Source organism: Lepus europaeus, chromosome 9 (genome assembly GCF_033115175.1).
Source record: "Lepus europaeus isolate LE1 chromosome 9, mLepTim1.pri, whole genome shotgun sequence".
In the NCBI taxonomy this organism is placed as follows: Eukaryota; Metazoa; Chordata; class Mammalia; order Lagomorpha; family Leporidae; genus Lepus; species Lepus europaeus.
This window is the reverse complement of record NC_084835.1, coordinates 34,456,598-34,472,855: the sequence shown is the minus strand read 5'-3', so window position 1 is coordinate 34,472,855 and position 16,258 is coordinate 34,456,598. Positions and strand designations below refer to the sequence as shown.

The 16,258-nt window shown below is 39.5% G+C and overlaps 1 protein-coding gene across 1 annotated transcript in view; it reads left to right on the top strand.

Moving 5' to 3' along the window:
* The first annotated feature begins 1,845 nt into the window (after window positions 1–1,845).
* FHIT (fragile histidine triad diadenosine triphosphatase) overlaps window positions 1,846–16,258 on the top strand; it is a 1,052,756-nt gene continuing 1,038,343 nt past the window's right edge. Inside the window, 11 exon segments of the mRNA XM_062200182.1 lie at window positions 1,846–1,882; window positions 1,885–1,959; window positions 1,962–2,089; window positions 2,092–2,273; window positions 2,275–2,342; window positions 2,345–2,447; window positions 2,799–2,962; window positions 2,965–2,988; window positions 2,991–3,050; window positions 3,053–3,121; window positions 3,124–3,300. Of these exon segments, the coding sequence (XP_062056166.1) occupies window positions 1,846–1,882; window positions 1,885–1,959; window positions 1,962–2,089; window positions 2,092–2,273; window positions 2,275–2,342; window positions 2,345–2,447; window positions 2,799–2,962; window positions 2,965–2,988; window positions 2,991–3,050; window positions 3,053–3,121; window positions 3,124–3,300 (1,087 nt within the window).

Below are 16,258 nucleotides of genomic sequence, written 5' to 3'. Positions count from 1 at the left end.
TGAATCCAGGTGCTTAAAGATGCATTGGAGAAGTTTGGCCAGCATTGTGGCTCATGTGGCTAATCCTCCGCCTGCGGCGCTGGCACCCTGGGTTCTAGTCCTGGTTGGGGTGCTGGTTCTGTCCTGGTTGCTCCTCTTCCAGTCTAGCTCTCTGTTGTGGCCCGGGAAGGCAATGGAGGATGGCCCAAGTGCTTGGGCCCTGCACCTGCATGGGAGACCAGGAGGAATTACCTGGCTCCTGGATTCGGATCGGCACAGCGTGCCAGCCATAGTGGCCATTTGGGGGGTGAACCAATGGAAGGAAGACCTTTCTCTCTGTCTCTCTCTCTCACTGTCTAACTCTGCCTGTCAAAAAAAATAATAAATAAATAAAAAGAAGAAGAAGTTTGTACTATGGCATAGTAGGCTAAGCCTCTACCTATGCCACTGGCATCCCATATGAGCACCAATTTGTGTCGTAGCTGCTCCACTTCCAATCTAGCTCTCTGTTAATGGCCTGGGAAATCAGTGGAAGATGACCCAAATGCTTGGGCCCCTGCACCCATGTGGGAGACCCATAAGAGGCTCCTGTTTCCTGGCTTAGAATCTTCCCAGCTCTGGCTGTTGTGACCATTTGGGGAGTGAACCAGTAGATGAAAGACCTCTCTCTCTCCCTTTCGCTTTGTAACTCTACCTCTTAAGTAAATAAATTGTAAAAAATATTTTTTTAAAAAAAAAGATGAATCAGAAATTTGTCAATCTTACCTCTTAGTTTTCCTTCTATTGGTTTGGTGTTGTATTTAAGCCGGGTTTTTCTGTAGTGGTTTAGATGGATGTGTTAGTGTGTTTTTACTATAATGAAATAGCTGAGACAACTAACTTTCTAAAAAATAGTAATTTATATTGGTTCATATTTCTGTGGATTCAAGCCCATGATTGGACTGCTCCATTGCTTTATTCTCTGGTGTGGGTTGCAGGAGGCAGTATCAGGGAACATGTTTTTGAGTGAGTAGTTATGTCCAGAGATAGGAACAACCCTCTCATGATAACTGGCTCCCAACAGCACACACCCAATGGCCTAAGGACCTCCCACTAGGCCATAACACCTGATGATTCTTCCATCTCAATTATCCACCCAGATGGACCTTTTAGGGTCACCTGAAATTTTGTCTGAACTGTAGCAAAAAATGACTTCCTAAGTCATTCATCAAATGAAAGATAATGATTGATCACTTGCCCATTCTTGATGATAAGAAGTGAAGTCAGCTCCATATGCACCATCTAGACTTAGAGATAAGATAAGATCAGAATGTTGATATTGGCAAAAAATCACAAATGTCCACTATGCTACTCAGTCTTTTCCTTAGACCTTAATCTATTATTTTCTGTTTTCTTGTCTGTAGATTTGGCTTAGCAGGCAAGAGTCTTGAAAAATAAGTTTTGGTTTCTTATAAGTAAAAGATTAATCAACCAATCCACTTTTATTTTTTCTAGTGTTGAGGAATCATTTGTTTTAATAAATGTTAATAAGGTTGCTTGTAGCTAAAGTTAATTGGCTTTACACTGTAATTCTTGATACTGGTCATTTTGTGACTGAATTGTTTCAAATTGCTTTGGTTCAATGTTTGAGAAATGAAACAGCTCCTTGTATATAATTAAAAAAACTGTTTATTTATTTAAATTAGCAAATGACTGTGAAGTCACTTGTAGTTTGTATATTTCAGTATGTTTTTTATTGAACAGTTGAAGCAAGCTTATCACATAGTAAATTGTTCTTAGAGGATTGAAATTTAATGGGGCTTTTGCACAATCGGTTTGCCACTAGAACACAAGTGTCATGAAAACTACTGCTAAATCAAAGCCAAAATGTGAAAGGAAAAGACTCCTATCAACATCATCATCACTGACACATAGATTCAGGTAAATTCACAGCTGCTGGACATCTGGTCTATAAGTACGGTGAGATCAGCAAAAGAATCCCTAAGAATATGAGGAGGAGGCTGCCAAGAAGAGCAAGTGCTCCTTCAAGTATGCCTGGGTCTGGGATAAACTGAAAGCTGGGCATGAGTGTGGTGTCATCATCAACCTTTCTCTGTGGAAATGTGAGACCAGAGCACCTGCAGTGTGACTCTCACTGATGCTCCAGGATAGACTTTATCAAAAACATGTTCATAGGCGCTCTCATATGACTAGGCTGTCCTAATTGTTGCTGATTTTATTGCTGAATTTGAAGCTGGTATTTCCAAGTATGAGCAGACCTGTGGGCATGCTCCTTGGGCTTACATTGGTGTGAAATAACAATTTTGGTGTTAACAACATGGATCCCACTGAGCCAAGCTTCTGCCAGAAGAAATACAAGGAATTGTTAAGGAAGTTAGTACCTACATTAAGAAAATAGGTTACCTCCCTTACACTGTGGTGTTTGTGCCAATTTCTGGTTAGAATATTGACGACATAGGGCTGGCGCAGTGACTCGGTTAATCCTCCACCTGAAGCGCCAGCATCCCATATGGGCACTGGGTTCTAGTCCCAGTTGTTCTTCTTTTAATCTAGCTCTCTGCTGTGGCCTGGGAAGGCCGTGGAGGATCGCCCAAGTGGTTGGGCCCCTGTACCCGTGTGGGAGACTAGGAGGAAGCACCTGGCTCCTGGCTTTGGATCGGCACAGCACGCAGGCCGTAGTGGCCATATGGGGGGTGAACCAACGGAAGAAGACCTTTCTCTCTGTCTGTCTCTCTCTCTCTCTCACTGTCTAACTCTGCCTGTCAAATTAAAAAAAAAAAAAAAAAAAAAAAGAAGTATATTGACGACTTGCTACCAAGAGCTAATAAGCCTTGGTTCAAAGATTGGAAATTTACCTGCAAATTTGGCAATGCCTTTGGAACCACAGTGTTTGAAGCCCTAGATTGCATCCTCCCTCCAACTAGTCCAATTGGGAAGCCTTTGTGTTTGCCCCTGCAGGATGTCTACAGAAGTGGAGATATCGGTATGTGCCTGTGGGCTGGGTGGAGACTCTGTTCTCAAACACAATGTGGTGGTAACCTTTGTTCCAGTTAATGTCACAACTGAAGTGGAATTGCTGAAATGTACCACAAAGCTTTGAGTGAAACTCTTCCTTGGGGCAGTGTGGCCTTCAGTGTCAAGAATGTGCTTTTCACAGCAAAAATGACCCACCAATGGAAACAGTTGTTTTCACTGCTCAGGTGATTATCCTGAACCATCCAGGCCAAACCAGTGCTGGCTACATCTCTGAACTGGATTATCACACAGCTCACACTGCCTGCGAGTTTGCTGAGCTGAAGGAAAAGATTGATCATTGTTCTGGTAAGAAACTGGAAGATAGCCCTAAATTCTTGAATGGTTCCTGACAAGCCCACGTGTGTTGAGAATTTCTCTGGCTTTCCTCTTCTGGGTGGTTTTGCTGTTTGCAGTTTGAGAGACTGTTGCTGTGGGTGTCATCAAAGCAGTGGACAAGAATCCTGCTGGAGCTCGAAAGCTCATTTAGCCCAGAAAGCTCAGAAGGCTAAATGAATATTGTCCCTAAGTCTTAATCAATGTTGTCCTCCAATCTTAATCAGTGGTGGATGTACAGCCTTGGGACTGTTTGTCTCATTTGGCAATTTTAGTTTAATAGTTAATGATAACTGGTTAATGATAACAATGCATCATAAAACCAACAGAAAGAAAGGAGAATGTTTTGAGGGCCCTTTGTGTGTGTGTGTGCATATGTGTGTGGACATTTTAAGTTACTAGTTTTTAGAATCAGTATGTGTTAGTGGAAATGAGCCAAAACCTGTCGTAGAATTTTGAGAGCCCTTAAAGTGAAATTGAATGAAAAAATAAAGTTTAATTTGTAAACTAAGCCTTTTATAGTCAATGAAGTAAAGTTTTTTGTTTGCAGATCTTTCTTGATTATCCAACTTTCTTGATCTTGCTTTCCCCATTCTAAGAAATAGACCCTGTACAATATAGAGAGGTTGAGAAGTAATAGGAATTGTGTGTTATGTTTTCTGTTGTGTACCTTCTCCCTGTGATATGGTTTTCAGCTCACATGCCAACTCAATTTTGTAATAGAAATGGACAAAATGGACAAGATATATCTAGAATTCAGTGCTTAAAAGATTTCTGAGGTTAGATTCAGGCTCAGCAGAAGAGAATGCTGAGATCAATTAGTGTCTGTGCCAGGCTCAAGAGAGGAAAGTAATAGCACTCACATTATCTATTTCCCATCCCTGCTCGTATCTTGGTATTAAGTCCCAACACTGAATGTTTGCAGGATTGGTATAGTTGCCTTGATGACTCAGACTAACAGATGGCTTCTATGTGTTTCACCTTGTCTCTACATCTAAGTGTTTTAGTTCTCTATTGTCTTAACCTGGAGACCTGACCAGAAATGCATCAATATTAGGCCTATAGGCTGTTTATTCATTCATACTGCACATTTCATGCCTGCAAGATATACAGCACTCTGCTAAGTTCTCAGGTGTGAAGACAGTGGTGGGAGATAGAGCCTTCAGCTTTGGAGATTTATAGTCTTGGTACAATTAGAAAAATGGGCTCACATAGAGCATAAAATGTGTGTATAAAAGCTAAATAAATAAGTAATAATGATAATGAGGAATGAAAGACGGATCTATGGGAATTGTATGGAGGAAGTATTTTCTTATTTATGTGTTTGTTTATTCATTGATTTATTTGAAACACAGATACCTCTACCATTTGTTGATTCACTCCCAAGATACCCACAAGAAACCCAGCTAGCCAGTCCAAAATCAGCAGCCTGGGTCTCACACATGAGTAGTAGGGATACAGCTACTTGAGCCATCATCACTGCCATCCAGGGTGTGTATCAGCAGGAAGCTGGTATCAGAAACAAAGCTGGGACTCAGACCTAGGTACTTCAAAATGATATGTGATATTAATTACATCCATTGCCTGCCCTAGAAGTATTTTCTTAAGCAGTCTTGAAGGAAGCAATAGGTATCTTAAAGGAAGCGATAGGTATCTTTCCTTGCTGGGTTGGGGAGATGAGGGATTGTAGAGGTGAAAAATACTAAAAGCTATTGGCTGGGGATCCAGAGGCTTCAATCTGTCATTTCACCAGCTTTGAAATGAATACACACCCACCTACCTCCCCACACACACACAAACAAAAATGAAGCAAAACACACAGAGAGACACTACCCTAAAGTATGGAAATGTAATATATTGGAAAAGCAGAGACTTATTTCAAAAATTAGAAAATACTAGAAATTTCGAGATTTTTAAATAAAATGCAACTATGAACTTTTCTTGCTTTCCTATAAAAATAAGAAGATCTCACAAAATTGTGCCTAAACTCCTGTTGGCAACAAATAGCTGGGGGAGAGTAGCAGTTGCTACCATACACAGTGTGCCACAGTATCTACTACTCTCTGAAGTCTCCCAACATGGCAGTCAAAGATTGATAGCCGTCTAGCACCATGCTTGCACTGTTAAGACTGTTTCTCTAGCAAAGTCTGAGAAGTGAGAAATAGATTTTTGTGAAGTCTATTAATAAAAAGAATGGTGTGAGGTTGGAAAGAGTGTGCTCAATATACAGTCAAGTGTACTTACAATTAGACCAGTGTATTCATTTATTTATATAACCACCTGGCATGATAAAGGTTTGAGTTGGCATTCCTTCTGGGATTAACCCAAGGTACCAAGTAGAATGTAAAGAGAAGAGTACAGAGAGTGGCAGAACGTAGCAGTCTGTCTGGAAAGGAATTATTTTTAATCTCATTTTATTTGTAGAGACTTGTGGTGAAGTTAGAGGTGGTAAATTGAAGAATTTCATTGTGACCTATGAGAAAGAGTGGGTATTGAGGGTCAGAAATATTAATAAGATAAAGTTAATACACATTTAAAGAGAAGTTTTAATATAGATTTGCCAAAAATGATGTAACCAAACTAATCTTCCTATTGACTAGGTTATTAGAAGAGAAGATAGAGTCAGGTTTGAGAAATACTGTATTTCAGCAACACGTATGTATTTTCAGGAATCCTTGTGGTCAAGGCTGAGAAGGTGGTATGGTTGATAGCCCTGCTGTGCATTTATATTTTTAGTTATGTGTATTATTTTAAATGTTTGCCATGGGGTTTAAACTGTGTTAGGAAAACAAAATTTGTCTCTCTGTTATTTCTTATTTATATAGTATTTTTTTTTTTTTACTATTTCATTACAAATGATTCAATCCAGGTTTCAATTAATAAATACATTTGGATAGCAATCTAGTAAAAGGACAAATGCTCTTAGGCCTCCTGAATGAGTTTTATTCTCTGAAGTCACATAATAAGTTATCTTTGCTTTCTTAAAATGGAGCTCCAGCCTCACTCACAGTTTGTATTGATACAGTTTTGGGGCCATACACACCATACAGCAGCATCACAGTAGAGTCACTATCTGCCTCTCTTGCTGTTGGCTGGATTACTCTTATCATAATTATGTCTATGCCGTAGCTGCTCTGGCTTCTCTATCTCTTCCTTGTTTATCTTGGTTAAAATATATAAAAGTATATTAACATTTCGATACATTGGATTCTCTGGAGGGCTGAGCCCTATATTAAATTTTAGTTTCCTAAATATAGGGAGAGAGTAGAGGGACTCGGAACATTTCTGATGCCGAGCTTTTATTATATTGTGAGCTTTCCTTCAGCGGCCGAAGGATCCATCTTTCTCAATATGGGTAGAAGTGAGGAAACTGAAAGGGAAATTGTTTTCTGCATTCTGTGTAATGGTTTTTATTTAAGAATGATAAAGCAATACTTGCTAAGCCCAGACTAGTTCTGCAACAGGCAATGCTGAAAATCCCAGGGGAGATGTAGCAATGCCTCTTATGTTGGGAGGAAATAAACTTCAGGATGTTATTTGGTATATAAAGTTATTATAAATATATTGAGGAGAGCTTTGCCTCATGTGAGAAAGACTCAGCTTTGAGTTGGGTTAGCCATGCTTAACCCTTATGTTTCTAGTTGCTTTTATTCTGAATCCATATAGAATCATGATTAAGAGAACGAGCACAGAATGTGGTGATTTAGGTGTTACTTCTCCCTGTAAGTAGGTCAGTTAACCTTCTAGCACCTCCTGTTCTTCTTATATAAAATGGGAATGATAATAGTGTTACCTTATACATCCTGGGTTAAATAAATTAGTGGCTTTGTTCCAGTGCTTAGAGAGAGGGTTACATAATCTAAGACTCAACAGTTTTGGCTGTTATTATTGTATTTATTATGAATGGCTCTGCCAGAATAGGGAAAGGGAGTTAGATTTGCAGTGAGAAACGCTGACTTTTCTGCCACATTGTCTTTTGAACTTGGAAAAGTCAGACTGACTTTTCTGTTAACATTTTCTCCACTCAAAACTGACCAGACATCCCCTACTAAACATCTAGGTTTGAATTACTAAGAGCAAGTTTCAGACATCTGGTAATATATTCCCAAGATTATGTTGCTCTATAGTTTCAATATTTTCCAGGCCTTTTACTTGAACCCTACTCTATATACAGAGAATAGGTAATTTGGAAAATTGACTGTTAGAGTAAAGGTTGATGAATTCCTAATTCTCAGATTGGAAGTAATTGATTTCATATCTGGATTTCTAATCTGGTTCTAATTGATTTATTCCATCAATCACCTTGACTAATGAAATTTCTAGAGTGTTGACAAAATCTTTTCAGTCTTAAGATCAATCTTTTTTTCTTTAAAGATTTGTTGATATTTTTAACAGAGAGAGGGAGGGAAAGAGAGAGAAAGAGATGTTCTCTTGTGGTGATGGCCACAATGACCAGAGCTGATCCAGACCAAAGCCAGGAGCCTGGAACTACATTTGAGTCTCCCACAAGGGTGGCAGGAACCCAAGCACCTGGGCCATCATCTGATGCCTTTCCAGGTGCATTAGCTGGATCAGAAATGGTTCAGCCAGGAATTCAACTGGTACTCTGATACATTGCAGAGGCTTAATTCACTGCGCCGTAATACAGGCCCCATCAGATCAATCTTGAATGATAAGATTTCCAATTGTATTGAATTAGAAATGGAGATCCACTCTTTGTTGTCAGCCACTTTACCAGACCTGGGATTGCTGTCTCCTGGTACCAGATTTTGGCTTACTGTTGTGTTTTGCAAGTGTAGTTAGCTACCGTGTGTTCACATTGCTCTTCAACATTACTTAGCCTCTGCTTTCCACTGCTGATCCTCAGTTTAATTTGTTATCCCTTTCCCTACTAGCTCTATGATGTGAAGATTCCCTTTATGTTGGTCAGCCTCAGTCTCAGCATATCCAAAACGGAAATAACCTTTCTACCTATCCACAGTGTCGGTGGGAAGATCATATGAATTAAAGCATACGTAGTGCTTATGAGTTAGTGCATACTCAATGCAAGCACAAGGCCTAGCATATACATAGTACTAAGTAGTTGCTACTTCATCATTATAAAATAGGGGTACCAATCGCATTTAATAGTGGTACTGTTCCCTGATATTGCACAATACTTGTACCTGTTAGTTTAATTTGTATAGCCAAAAGTTCCATGTAACTACCTCTGGAGATGATTCAAAAGATGTCATAGTGCAACTTTTATATCCACATAAAAAAGAATGAAGTTAGAACTCTATCTCATACCATATACAAAAATTAAAGTATCTCAAAAATCTAAATGGAAAAGCTAAAACTATAAAACTCTTAGATGATAACTTAGGCACAAATCTTCATGAGCCTGTATTAGTTTTTTGCTTGCTATGATGCCAAAAGTGTAGCAAGATAAGAAAAAATAGATAAATTGGACATCATAAAAATTTAAACTTTGAAGCTTCAAAAGACACCAGGCAGATTATTAAATAATAACTCAGAATGAGAGAAATTTTTTGCAAATTGTATGTGTTCTAAGGAACTTATGTTCAGAATTTGTAAAGAAAAACAAAAAGAGTTACATTCAATAATGAAAAGATGCATAGTTCAATTAAAAAGAGGAAGTATGTGAATAGACAACCAAAAGATAGACAAATAGACAATAAATCCATGAAAAGATGACCAGCATCCTTAGCTATTAGGGAAGCACAAGTCAAAGACACCATGGGATACCATGTCATATCCACGATGATGGCTTCAATAAAAATAATAATTTTTATCAAGGATGTGGAGAAAATAGAGCTCTCATACACTGTTGTCAGAAAATAAATGACAACCCTGCTTTGGAAAATAGTTTGGAAATTCCTTAGACATTTAAACAGAAATTTAACCCAGAAATTCCCTTCATAGGTATTTAGCCAAGGGCCACGATAACATATGTGTACACAAAAATGTTCACAGTAGCACTATTCATAGATGGATAAATCAAACTTGGGCTGTCTACACAGTGGGATATTATTCAGCAATAAAAACAAGCACCACACTTGTACATGTTACAGCATGAATGAATATTTAGGCCTTTATACTACGTGGTAGAAACCAGACACGAAAGACTTCATAATGTAGGATTCCATTTATATAAAGTATCAGAATAGGGGAATTCACAGAGACAGTAGTTTAGGCATTTCCTAGGCTTGGTGGTTGGGAAAAAATGGATAGTGACTGCTAATGTTCTAAAATTGATAGTGATGGGTGGTTGCAAACTCAGTAATTATACTAAAAACTTTAAGTTGTACACTTTAGATGGGTTAATTGTGTGGTGTGTGAATTATATTTGGAGAAAAGCTGCTAGAAAACAAACAAAGAGGAGATCCACAGGTCTTGTTTCTATGGAAGAGACTTGAAATAGCCTAGAATAAATGCTTCCTGGGCTGCTGCCATGTTCAGATCTGTGAGGGCTGAGAGTTTAATTCCTTGCTCTATCACCTGCTTCTAGAAATAGTGGAACATGATAAAATGTTTGTTGAATAAATGACTGTGTTGGTGATTGCCAAAACAACTTCCAGGTTCTATAACTCTTTAGAGGAACTCTTTTTAAAAAAGTTTTATTTATTTGAGAAGCAGAGGCAAAGAAAGAGAGAATCTTCCATCTGCCAGTTTACTCCCCAAATAGCTAGTGCTGGACTAGGATGCAACCTAGGAGTCAGGAAATCCAGTAGGGTCTCTCACATGGATGGCATGAACACAAGCACTTGGGCCTTCCTCTGCTGCTTTTCCCAGTGGCTTTATGGCAAAGTGAAGTAGCAGGTCTTGAACTGGCATCCCGATAAGGTTTATGGGCATCACAAGCAGTGGCTTAACCTGCTTCTCCACAACCACAATGCTGGCTCATCTAGAGGGATTCTTAGGACACGTAAATTGTTATCCTCTGTTTATGTTTTACTGCAGTGAAAGAATGCAAAGTAAAATGGGCAAAAGGAAAAGGAGAGTGTGAAATCTGGGGGAAATCAGGAGCAAGATTTCTAGAATCCCAGTGGAGTCACGCGGGATTCCCTTAATTCTGCAAGCCACACCTCTGAGACAAGAACTGCAGTGTTGTCTACAAGAGACCTTCATTAGAGACTCAGTGCCCAAGCAATCTACTGGGGGCTGATCTACCTAGCAAATACTAAAATTCCAGAATTCTAGCAGAAAAACATAAAGCCTATCATTGGACAAAAGAGTTAAGGCACAGTGGCTACTCCATCATTAGGAGAGGTTTGTGTCAGTGTAGGAAACTTGTTATCAGCTCAAGTTCCCTGATGCTAACCAGTGGCTAATCTTGCATACAGGCCTCTCTAAGTATAGGCCATTTAAAATGTTCTATGCTACCCCTTTCCTGCACAGTAGTCAGAAGTCTGCCAGGTTCCAAATTTCTGTATTATATACAACAAACTTGTTGGGGCAGTGTGTTAGGAGAGAAATCAGCATGCCCTGGGAAGAATGATGCCTTGCCCAAGGCTAGCTATTCAATACATGCTCTTCTCTAAGGAGGGAAAGGGGTGTAGAGGTTGGCCTGCACCAGCTTTTCTCCTGATGCCCAGAAACAGGTGAATTAAGACTTAAAGCAACAGTCCTCAGCCAAGACCATTTTGATTGTAAGGATATATGGCAATATCTCAAGACATTTTAGTTGTCACAACTAGGTTGTACTGTGTTGCTCCCATCTACAATCTAGAGTTCAAGAGTACTGCTCAAAATCCTATAATGCAAGAAACAGTCCTTCACAATGAAGAATTACAGAGGAAAAAATATCAGCAGTGGTAAGGTTAAGAAATCCTGTCTTGGAGATTACTGATAGGGGAAAATACAGCCTTAAGCAGTTAACTAGCAAATCTTGGGGGTTGGAGTGACACAAATGAGGTAATCAGGTGATAGCTACTCTTGTATTGTGCCTGCTGCCAACCACATTTCTCTTTTCATATTCCTTGAGTTCTGTGACCCAAACATTACAAATTGCTCATCTATTTTCATTCAAGGGAGATTGGAAAAGGATATGCAGGAGGAAGAAGATGGCACCTTCTCTGAGTCCTGTGGCCCTGTTTTTAGGATTTCATATCTGTTTCTTTGGATGGATCGCTCAGTCATTGGTCCTGAATGAATGTGTGAAGATAGCAATGTCAGCCTTCATATTTTCTTTGTTGAGTTCCTAAATAGCTGAGAGTTACTCCTATCCATATCAGCTATGAGCTTTTCCTATTTACCACGGCTGTTTATAGCATCCTTTCCTTCCTTCCCTTTTCGTAATATCTTCCGAAGTGGAAGCTAATGTGGACTTTGGTGCTCTCCAGCTCCTAACTGGTATGTCTAATGCCATCAGATTGAATTAATTTGAACTATTAAGCATGAAGTACATATTACCATGGTGCTCATTGCAGATGTATTATTGTTAGCTTAATTGTTATGGCTAATTATCGATTAGGGTTTCTTTGAGTGCTTGAAATAATAATAATAACAATAATGCTCTTTTCAAAATAGTGCCTTTCACTTAAGAATCTTGAAAAGCCTGTGCCCTGGAACCACTTGTAAAATTGCCATTATCTGTGTATTCTCATTTGGCTGAAGTTCTAAGAGGGGTATGCCAGTGTATGATTTCTGAAGCCAAGAAAAATTTATATTCATGAATCCTGCTTTTTTTGTTATGGACTTTATCAGCATGGAAGAACAGAGGGAGCAGGAATTTAGGCCACTGGGTATTATTTCCAGGGAGCAGTCCTGTGCCTTTTGTTAACAATTCAGAGACCTTTGTGTTGGCTTGGTATGGGCTCAGACTTGGTAGGTTTTAATTGTAAATGGTGCACAGACTGTAGGATACCACAATTTGTTTTGTTTTTCAAACCTAGGCATTTTGGTTCTGCGCGTGAGTGTGTGTGTGTGTGTGTATGTGCATATGTGTTTTTCAGCCTTTAAAAGAGCTGAAGTTTCTTTGAATACACATCATTATGTCACATTTTGAAAAGTTTACAATGAGTGAGAAATACAGTGCAACATGTTTGGACTTAAAAATGCCTTTACATACACAGAAGGTTGGTCATTAGGATGAGGAGTCCTATTAAAGTACAGGTTGGTCTCTTGATGCTCCAAGTACTTGGGTAGGGAAGAAGACAGAAGGTAAGGGCAAGGGCTTCCCAGCTCACCTATTTTTTGTTGCCTGGCTGAACACCCAGGAGGTCTAACCTTTTTTTAGCAGTTGAAATTAATTGCTCCCATAAAGCAACTGCTGCATTGAAATAATTATGACAGGTTTATAATGGAATCCTGATGCGTTTTGTTAAATCAACACTTAACCCTGAGGATAGGAGTCATCGTCACGTGTTAATGTCCCTTCTCCCAACAGGAGTGAACACAACTTGGATTTCCCCAGAACAGTTTTAGCCTGGCTTGGGTGATAAATGGAGGGTGCCCACCATCTGGCTGCTGTCAAGGGGCTCAGGGGAAATGAATTGCTGGACTTTTGCTACATGGGTTCATATTGTTTCTCTTTCCAAGAGTGAAGTGAGGCCATGTACTTAGGCCATGAATAATGAGGACCCTTCTTGTTACTCAGCATGCTTTCCTCTGGAAGGCTGGGAGACCACACTGAGAAAAAGGGTAAAACAATTGTTCTCTATGTTGGTTATATATTGGGCTCTTCTTGTGGAGCTTTAATAACCCTCAGGTGCCTGGATCCCATCTCCAGAGACTGATTTATGCCCTGGAGCACAGAGCCTGGTCATTGAGAGGGTTAAAGATTCCCAGGTCCTTCTGAATGGTAGCCCACAAAGGCTATTATGTAGATTTTAAGCAGGACTAAATGCAAAATATGTAACAACTGGTGTAGCATTGAGTCCTTGCCATCTACGAGGCACTGTACAAAGAGCTTTACAGATATTAGTTCACCTGAATGTCCTACTAACCACATATTGTTTGGGCAGAGGCGATAGGTCAGATAATGTGTTGGATTTTGGGGAGTAGAGCCACGGTGTACTTGCAAGGGTGGTGACATTTGAGCTGACATCATAGACTCAAGGGGAGTTGTGTAGGCAAACAGGAGAGTGTGGGTACTATATATGAGGCTGTGATTTTTGCAAAGAAATTGTATTGAGAAGTAGGATTGCTAGTTCAAAGATAATTGGTGATGTGGAGCAGAAAAGGCCACCAGAAATATGATCGGGTATAAAATACATAGGTGGGTAAGTATCATCTTTGTGAACATTGTAGGTTACTAAAGGCTCTTGGATTTTCTTGGAGGGCAAAAGAATGCTCTGACCACATTTGCATTTTATTGATCTCTCTGGTTGTAGTAAGGACAATAGAATTGAGGGAAGTAAAAGAATATATATTGTGATGAATGGGGTGCTCATTGCCGTAGGTCTGGAGAGAAATGAGAATGGCTTGAGTTGAGTGGTAAAGGGAAAGAGAGATATGATAGATGTTCTTAAATGAAATTTAGATGGTAAAATCCTTAGGACTTGCAGATGAACTCAAAGGAGTAGGAGAAGAATATGATGGAGTTTTCCAATTTACTGTTTTTTGCTGTTATTATCCTAATTTGCAGATGAGCTGTGAAGAATTTCCATAGTGCCTCTCAAACTTTAGTTTTGGGGGGATCATGGGAGGATCTTGTTGAAATGCAGATTCAGGATCACTGGATTTTGTAAGGGGACTTGTAGTTATGCATTTTCAACAAGCTACAAATGATGTTAAGGGTGTTGCTACTGTCCCATGGACCACACTGTGATTATCAAGGGTTTTGAGAAGAAAAATAACTTACTCAAGATGTCATGGAGTGAAGCCTGCACTTGAATGATATCTGTCTTCCTCCAAGGCTCCCTTTTTTAATCATAAACTCTACAGCTCCTGGAAAATGGAGCCAGGAAGGGTGTATACTAAGCCAGTAAGTTTGAATTTTATCTGTAAGCAATGCATAGCCACTGTAAATGTGGGAGCCAACATGGGTCCTTTCTAAAAAATTATATTGTGGTTTCTGAATGCATCTTCTATAAGTATTTTGTTTGTTCTTTTAAGTATAAATCCTTTAGATCAAACGGGAATGCAGTAAAAGAAAAAAAAATGTAGGCCCCAGAACTTTGCAAGTAATGGGAATGGTTTATTAGATCATCTATGCTATAATGAAGGCAGTAATTGGCTCTTATTTAGTGTTTCCTGCCCAACCATCCCAAGGCACTTTACTAATAAGCATCATCTTTCAGAGTTGAGGAGGCTGTTGGAGAAAGGCTACGTGACTTGATGTAGTGGGGCTGACTGCTGTTCATGCCTTCACTGTATCTAGATTCTTCTGTCACAGTTCAGGTATACATTTCAGAATGTGCCTTAACTCTTTAACCCATATATTTCCCTAAATGTGTCCCAGGGAGACATTCTCTTTCTTCTTGGAGAGCTGCAAGTCACATTAGTACAGAAGGACTCTGAGAAATGGCACAGTAAAAGACCTGATTTTATAACTCAGGATTTTCTTACCTAATTTGATCTTAGAGTGAGCCCCCAGCTTTTTCTGCCTCTCAAATCTCTTAATATTCCATAAAATAGTTGTTCTGTTGGATTGACATTATGAATTGCTGATCAATACTGACAGATAATTAGTCTTTGAATGCATTAATATCAACAGTTTAGGGCTGTGTTCTTAATTGATATTGAAGAGACTCAGAGAGAGAGAGAGAGAGAGAGAGAGAGAGAGAGAGAGAGAGAGAGAGAGATCTTCTGTTTACTGATTCACTCCCCAAATGTCAGCAGTGGTTGGGTGGGAGTGAGGAGCTGGGAATGCAATCCAGGTCTCCCATGTTGGTGTGAGGGACCCAGGTAATTGAGCCGTCATTTCTCCTTCTCAGGGAAATTGGAATCAGGATGCAGAGCTGGGAGTTGAATCAAGGTGCTCTGATGTGAAACATGGGTATCTCAACTCTACACTAAGCACAACTTCTGGGCTATGTTCTTTTTGTGAGAAAATGGCAGGTTTGGCAGTTTGGTATCTAGGACACAGTCTGCCCTGGGTTTCAGTTTGCCTTTTGTTAAACCTGGGACCTCTGCAACTTTTAAACTACATATCTACATAGGGATTCATTGAAAGGAAAATCAATAATTCACCTACATCTTTTGCTATTAATTAGAAGAAGTTATTTGTGCTTTTCTTACTTTGTTCACAGGTTTAACTCTATATTGGCAGCCATGGACTCATTCTTCCTACTTTGTTTCATGTAAGAAAATTCCAGGAATAGGATCATTACCAGATAGACATTCACATAGACTAATTTTTAAGTGTATAATATGAAACTTTGAATGATTTTAAATAATGAGTGAATTTTGTAATTTGAAAGTGAATTAGGCTTGTCTTTTAAGGGTTTTGCATGAGGTAAATAAAATTTTTTTTAAAAATCATGCAGATATACATCGTTAGCTTTCACATAAAATCAGAAAATTTTGGGTAAATTTCAAATATTGGTAGAATGACATATAAAGTTTAGATCCAGTACCATGCTAACAGAATAAAACAACTCTAATAACAGAAAAGGACAGCAAGCTGAATTGCTTTTAAAAAAAGTTACTATAGCCAGTGCCACGGCTCAATAGGCTAATCCTCTGCCTGCGGTGCTAGCACACTGGGTTCTAGTCCCGGTCGGGGTGCCGGATTCTGTCCTGGTTGCCCCTCTTCCAGGCCAGCTCTCTGCTGTGGCCAGGGAGTGCAGTGGAGGATGGCCCAAGTCCTTGGGCCCTGCACTCCATGGGAGACCAGAATAAGCACCTGGCTCCTGGCTTTGAATCAGCGTGCTGCACCGGCTGCAGCGCTCCACCTGCGGTGGCCATTGGAGGATGAACTAATGGCAAAAGGAAGACCTTTCTCTCTGTCTCTCTCTCTCACTGACCACTCTGCTTGTCAAAA